Source organism: Letharia columbiana, assembly GCF_014066305.1.
Source record: "Letharia columbiana isolate WasteWater2 chromosome Unknown xfSc0000008_s0, whole genome shotgun sequence".
Lineage (NCBI taxonomy): Eukaryota > Fungi > Ascomycota > Lecanoromycetes > Lecanorales > Parmeliaceae > Letharia > Letharia columbiana.
In genome coordinates, this window is record NW_023501151.1 from 33,316 (window position 1) to 41,352 (window position 8,037).

Here is an 8,037-nt window from a genome sequence, read left to right on the forward strand (position 1 = left end):
TTATTTTTATTATCGCGTTTTAACGCTTATTCTTTTCTTTCTAATAGATCTATTATAATAAACTTATTATAATAGACTTATTATAATAGACTTATTATAATATACTTACTAGAATATACTTATTATAATAGACTTACTAGAATATACTTACTAGAATATACTTATTACTTATCTCTACTTATAAAATTAATATTAAAATTCGCTTAATTTTTATTATATTATATATTACAAGTAAAGGCCCATGAATTAAATTCATAGAGTTGGATTTTTCATTTTTCTAAGTCAAATGGAGTTGGATTTTTCTAAGTCAAATCAAATTTTAGCCCTAGCCCTAAGTCAAATCGGACTCTGATCGCTTGCTGTGCGTTTTTGACCTACTTCCACCACTACAAAATTGATTTAATCTATGTAGTATAGGCACATATGTGCGGAGAGAAGGCGCGCTAAGGCCTAATTAGGAAGGTATATCGAGTGTGAAGGATTGATCCGTAACAATTACCTATAAAAAACAGAGAAAGGCCATGTCCTCATGGCAAGAAGTATCGAAATACCGGAAAGAAACGGAGATAACGTGCCAATTAGTGGTGTGAATCCCACAATATCTCCTGCCGCAGTGAAATCTTTCGAATAATGAAATAGCTGTAGACATCGGACGGTTTCAATTCGTTCAAATATGCATCGTCCGATGTCCCTCCTGCAGAGGCTTAATTGACTGTGATCGTCGCAGTAGATCCTCCTCTTGTAACGTTATTGCAGTGATGTACCATATTAATGCAGTGGGGATGATAGGCCAAGTTGCAGTGGTGTTCTCCGCTTGCTGAGTGATGATTTGACGTGGGATCTTGGAGAGCTGAGCCGTGTTCTTGACGATGGTGGCCTTGTTGCCGCTTGGTTTCTCCGCAGTGTTCTCCGTAGTGTTCTCCGCAGTGTTCTCCGCATTTGCCTGTTGTAGTTCCTCCTCTTGCTCCTCCTCTTGTAGAGTATCAGACTGAGTGGCTAGCTGAGTGGCTGACTGAGTGGATGACTGATATGACGTGGGATCTTGGAGAGCTGAGCCGTGTTCTTGACGATGGTGGCCTTGTTGCCGCTTGGTTTCTCCGCAGTGTTCTCCATAGTGTTCTCCGCAGTGTTCTCCGCATTTGCCTGTTGTAGTTCCTCCTCTTACTCCTTAATGCAGTGGGGATAATAGGCTAAGTTGCAGTGGTGTTCTCCGTGGGATCTTGGAGAGCTGAGCCGTGTTCTTGGTGCTGGGGGCCCTGTTGCCGCTTGGTTTCTCCGCAGTATTCTCCGCATTCGCCTGCTGTATTGACTTCTCTTGCACTGGCTGAGTGGATTGGTGTGAGACCGTGGAGAGTAGGCCTGTTGTGTCACTGCTGCTGATGACTGTCTCCGCAATGTTCTCCGCAGTGTTCTCCGCATTCGCCTGCTGTATTGACTTCTCTTGCACTGGCTGAGTGGATTGGTGTGAGACCGTGGAGAGTAGGCCTGTTGTGTCACTGCTGCTGATGACTATCTCCGCAATGTTCTCCGCAGTGTTCTCCGCATTCGCCTGCTGTATTGACTTCTCTTGCACTGGCTGAGTGGATTGGTGTGAGATCGTGGAGAGTAGGCCTGTTGTGTCACTGCTGCTGATGACTGTCTCCGCAATGTTCTCCGCAGTGTTCTCCGCATTCGCCTGTTGTAGATCCTCCTCTTATTCAACTGAGTGCGAGGGTATCGAGGGTAAATGTGTTTATATTGGTGGAATTGGTAGAATTGATAGAATTAGTAGAATTGGTAGAATGGTGGAAGAAGAATAGTTACACAAATAGGTGGAAGGATTATTATCCGATCCCGGACGCGTTTGGTGTGACTACAATATTTGAATGTCAGTTTAACCCACCTATCGCTGGCTTGGGAGGAGTATGTAGGGGAGGACGTATCCGTTCGGGCTCTTTTTGAGGGTCTTTCAACGCGTTTATGAGCAGTAGTAGGTTCTTGCGGCCTCGATTGCCAGCAGTAGCGGATTCGTCGAGGGGTGGCCTGGGGGCGTCAGTAAGGGGTTCAAAAGACGGGCGGAAGGGATACGTGCCTGAAGCGTTTAGTAACATTTCCGCGAGGGGTACCGAGGACGATTATGTTCATATTAGTAAATTGGTAGAATGGTGAAAGAAGAATAGTTACACAAACAGGTGGAAGGATTATTATCCGATCCCGGACGCGTCTGGTGTGACTACCATGACTACCATATTTGAATATCTATTTAATCCACCAATAGTAGGCCAAACTTCATTATTTTTACAGCGTTAGAAAGCGCACACTGAGCTTTACAATTTACGAAATTATAAAGAAATAGTATCCGTAGGGAGCTGGTTATTTTAGAGTGTAAAGCTTCTACACATAAATTTTTGATAAGAAAACTCGGGAGGGCTAGCGGGTTAACTCAGTCAGTCTAGCCAAAAGGCGTAATAACCCCGAATTAATAATTGGCTGCACATACAAATTCAAGGTTTTCTAGTTCAGCCCTACCTTATTCTTTTATATATACTAATTTAATATTAATAATATTATAAAACGCTTCTTATTATAAAGTATCGCGAGATATATAAAAATACGCTTTTTATATTAAAAATTCAGGTTAATAAAATTAACTCTTTTATATATATCTAGATTATTAAGATAAAGAAGAAAATCGCTTTATAAATAATAGAATCTTTAATATACATTTAAAGTCTTTTTACTAAAATTCTATTAATAACGATATATTAGCTTTCTTCCTCTTCGATAACTCTCCTTTCTCTTTCTTTATTACCTTCTCTTCCCCTCTTTTATTCTATTTCGCTTCTATAATTATTAAGTATTAAAATTAAACTATAACTTTTTACTCTTAACTCTCTAGAATTTCTTTTTTAACTTTATCTACTTTCTCGAGAATAGAGATAAATAATTTATTCGCTAGCGATAAAATAATTAATCTATATAAGAGATATATATCGCTAATAAATAATAGATAAAATAAAAGATAATAAATATTACTTCTATATTAAAAAGATAATTAACGATAAAAGATTATATATAATAATCTATTATTTTACGTATAAGAAGTTTAGATATTTTTCTTATATCGAAAAATACTTAAATATAAAAACTAATATCTCTTATCTATTCTATTATTTAACGTATATTAAAATAAAGAAGATATAAATCTAAAAGAAGTTTAAAAAGTTAATATTTTAGAATAAGTAATAATATTATTACTAAGAGTTTAAGATATTAAAGAAGAAATTAAAGAATAAATAGAAGAAGAGATAAAAGATCTAGAATTTAAATAAAATTTAAGAGTAAGATAAAATTATATCTATATACGAGTTTTAAATATAAATATAATACTTTAATCTACTAAAGATAAATTATAAGTATAAATTATATTTAAAATAATAGCTTAATAACTAGCGAATTATTTCGCTTTCTATAAATAGAGTAAAATTAATAAAAATATAATAATATAATATAGCTAAGTATACTATTTCGTCTACTTTTTTAAGAATAAAATAAAATATTTAATTTAAATCTTTATATATATAATTAATAAGATTAATTCTTAATTAATTAAGATCTAATTAAGATATATTATTTTAGAAAGCTAACTATCGAGCTTTAAAAAATCTTTTTTTATAAGATTTTAATATATATAAAAGATTATAACGCTTAATAGTATTATATATTAAATTAAAATAACGCGAAGATTTAGTATATATAACTAGTAAATATAAAAAATAATATCTTAATCTATATAAAGAAGAATAGATTTTAGTATTAATAATATAAAGTTTTAATATATATAAAGAAATCTATAACGATAGATTCTAGCTTATATAAACGAATATATAACGCTAAATTCTAATATATATTATAAAAATATAGTACTAGAATAATCTTATTTTTTTAGTAAAGATAAATCTTAAATTTAATTTCGAAGATCTCTAAATTTATATTTTATCTACTATTAAGTATTTATATTAATAATTATACTATATAAAATATTTAAATAATAGAGATTAAGTTAGATTTTAGAAATTTTATAAAAAAATCTTAAATTATAATTAGATTTATAAATATAGAGGCGCTAGCTTTTCTAATAATTAAAATTAAAATATAAATCTTAATAAATTAAGATCTAATTTTATTATAATTAAAAGAGAAGAGATTATTATAATTAAAAAAGATAGAAGATTATAAGAATATAAATTTATAATAGAAAAAAGCTTAAAGAAAAATAGTAGCTATAGTTATACTATATATAGCTTTAACGCGAAAAATCTTATACTCTAACTAACTCGCTTAGATAAAACTAATTATTATTATTTTTATTATTATATTCTAACGCTTATTCTTTTCTTTTTAATAGACTTATTATAATAGATCTTTTATAATAAACTTATTATATATCTCTACTTATAAAACTAATATCAAAATTCGCTTAACTTTTATTATATTATATATTATTTAATATCGATAATATCGTAAAGCGCTTCTTATTATAAGATATTATTATATATATAAAAATATATTTCTTATATTAACGAATTTAGATTAACATGTTTTTTTTATAAATATTTAGATTATTAAAATAAAGAAGAAAATCGTCTAGCGAATAATAGAAGCTTCGATATATATTTAATTTAAAGTCTTCTTATTAAAATTCTATTAGTAATAATATATTAGCCTTCTCTCTCTTCGATAACTTCTCTCCCTCTTTCTTTATCGATTTCTCTCTTCTATTCTTATCTCGCTTTCTTAAAAGCGAAGCTTTCTTTATTTTAGCTATTAAATATTAAAATTAAACTATAACTCTTTATATTTAACTCTTTAAACTCTCTTTCTTTAACTTCGCTTACTCTTTTAAGAGTAAAAATAAATAGTTTATTCGCTAATAATAAGATAATTAATTTATATAAGAGATATATATCGCTAATAAATAATAGATAAAATAAAAAATAACGAATATTACTTCTACGTTAAGAAGATAATTAATAATAAAAGATTATATATAATAATTTACTATTTTACTTATAAGAAGTCTTAATATATTTTTTTTATATTAAAAGATACTTAAGTATAAGAGCTAATATCTTTTACTCGTTTTATTATTTAGTATATATTAGAATAAAGAAGTTATAATTTAAAAGAAATTAGAAAAATTAATATTTTTAAATTAGTAATAAGATTATCGCTAAGAGTCTTAGATATTAGAGAATAAATTAAAAAATAGATTAAAGAATAAATCGAAGAAGAGATAAGATATTTAAAATCTTAATGAAATCTAAGGGTAAAATAAAATTATAAATCTAGATTATTAAGATAAAAAAGGAAATCGCCCGACGAATAATAAGAGCTTCGATATATATTTAGAGTTTTCTTACTATAATCCTATTAGTAACGACGAGTAAAGGCCTATGAATTAAATTCATAATCATTTTTTTTTGATCGGGGCTGTCGAGTAAATTTTGATGAGCGATCTTTGGTAAGCGATATCTGAATTCCTTACCTTTAAATATCTATAAGACTAAATTTAGTAATTCTTTTTTTTATCTAAAAGCCCACATTATACTCTATAGTTTAAACCAAAAATTCTAAAATTTTAATAGAAAACAAAAAAGTTATTCTAAAATCAAATAATGTACACCTGTTTTTTGATTAGGGCTGTCGAGCGGATTTTGGTAAGCGGACTTTGGTGAGCGATATTTGAATTCCTTGCGCTTTAATAATTATAAGACCAAATTTCAAGATTCTTAAAAATTCGGAAAGCGCAGACTGCGCTCCAAAATTTAAAATTTAAAATCTTAAAAAGTTAATAGAAAACAAAAAAGTTTTTCTATATGTTAATAATGTACACCTATTTTTTTGATAGTTGCGGACGCTAATTTGTTTACCCGCGGTGTCTAACCAAAAAGCGTAGACCTAACGAATTGATGATTGGCTGCACATACAAATTCAAGGTTTTCTAGTTCAGCCCTACCTTATTCTGTTATATATACTGATAAATTAATCTTCTCTCTCTTCGATAACTTCTCTTTCTTTTTCTCCGCCGACTTCTCTTTCTTACTCTTATCCCGCTTTCTTAAAAGCGAAGCTTTCTTTATCTTAATTATTAAGTATTAAAATTAAATTATAGCTCTCTACGCTTAACTCTCTAAATACTTTTTCTTTAACTTTATTTACTTTCTCGAGAGTAAAAATAAATAATTTACTCGCTAGCGATAAAGCGATTAATTAATATAAGAGATATATATTATTAATAAATAATAGATAAGATAGAAGATAGCGAATACTACTACTACGTTAAAAAGATAATTAATAATAAGAGATTATATATAATAATTTACTATTTTACTTATAAAAAATCTAGATATTTTTCTTATATCGAAAAATACTTAAATATAGAAACTAATATCTCTTATTTATTTTATTATATAATATATATTAAAATAAAGAAGCTATAGACTTAGAAGAATAAATTATCTCCGCTTCGCTCTCCGCTCTACTCTTTATAAGTTTAATTACTTATTTATTTATATATATCGCTATAGCGATACTCTATTTACTTATTTACTTATATATATCGCTATAGTAACTCTTATAAATCTAGCTATTTAAAAAATAAAGAAAGATTATAACATTTAAACGAAGTAATAAATTAACTAGTAAGAATACGATATTTTCTCTAATACGTTATATCGTTAATTCGACGAGTACTATAGCGATTATTATAAGAATTATATATTATAAAAGAATTTCTATATAATATTACGCGTTTATTAAAATATATAATATTTTTAAATATTAATATCGCTACTATAACTAAGTTAATTAAGTTTTTTAATAAAATAAAGTAGAAGTTTACTTCTTAATTATTATACTATAGCTTCTAATTTAATAAAAATCTATTTAACTATTTATTTAACTTTTTTCAAGAATTTTAAAAAAGATTATATTATATAGTTACGTATTTTTATTAAAGAATTATATATATATAGAATATAAATATTATATATTAGACGATATATTAAAAAATTAAGTCTTAATAGAATTTTCTATTTAGATTTATCTTAAGATTAATAAAGCTAAATTAAGACTATATATAAAAGATTATAACGCTTAATAATTAGTATATATAAAAGAATAAGATAGAGCTGAGCTTGAAAACCTTAAATTTATATGTGCAGCCAATCATAAATTCGAGGTTATTACGCCTTTTGGCTAGACTGACTAAGTTAGCCCGCTAGCCCTTTCGAGCTCCCTTATTAAAAGTTTATGTGTAGAAGTCTTACACTCTGAAATAACCAGCTCTCTACGGATGCTATTTCTTCATAATTTCGTAAATTATAGAGTTTAGTATACGCTTTCTAACGCTATAAAAATAATGAAGTTTGGCCTACTATTAGTAGATTAAATTGATATTCAAATATCGTAGTTATATTAAACGCGTCCGGGATCGAATAATAATCCTTCCACCTGTTTGTGCAACCATATTTCTTCTACAATTCTACCAATCCATCAATTTTGAATAAATTCGCCCTCGATACCCCTCGCCCAAATGTTGCTACCTTCCGCCCGTCTTTTGAACCCCCTACTGACGCCCTCAGGCCACCCCTCGGCGAATCCGCTACTGCTGGCAATCAAGGCCGCAAGCGAGCTTAACAGCTACCTACTACTGCTTATAAACGCGTTGAAAGGCCCTCAAAAAGAGCCCGAACGGATACGTCCTCCCCTATATACTCCTCTCAAGCCAGCGGTAGGTGGGTTAAACTGACATTCAAATATTGTAGTTACATCAAACGCGTCCGGGATCGAATGATAATCCTTCCACCTATTTGTGTAACCATTCTTCTTCCACCATTCTACCAATTCTACCAATTCTACCAATTCTACCAATTCCACCAATATGAATATATTTACCCTCGGTACCCTCGCACTCAGTTGAATAAGAGGAGGATCTATAACAGGCGAATGCGGAGAACACTGCGGAGAACATTGCGGAGATAGTCATCAGCAGCA

At 29.5% G+C, this 8,037-nt stretch overlaps 1 protein-coding gene across 1 annotated transcript; it reads right to left on the bottom strand.

Annotated features, from left to right (window-relative positions):
* Positions 1–1,168: 1,168 nt before the first annotated feature.
* On the bottom strand, positions 1,169–2,090 carry HO173_012996 (uncharacterized protein; the record flags this gene model as incomplete). The annotated part of the gene is made up of 2 exons (XM_037314825.1): positions 1,169–1,692; positions 1,883–2,090. The coding sequence occupies 2 exons, from the start codon at positions 2,088–2,090 to the stop codon at positions 1,169–1,171; spliced, it is 732 nt and encodes a 243-aa protein (XP_037158282.1).
* Between the last annotated feature and the right edge of the window lie 5,947 nt (positions 2,091–8,037).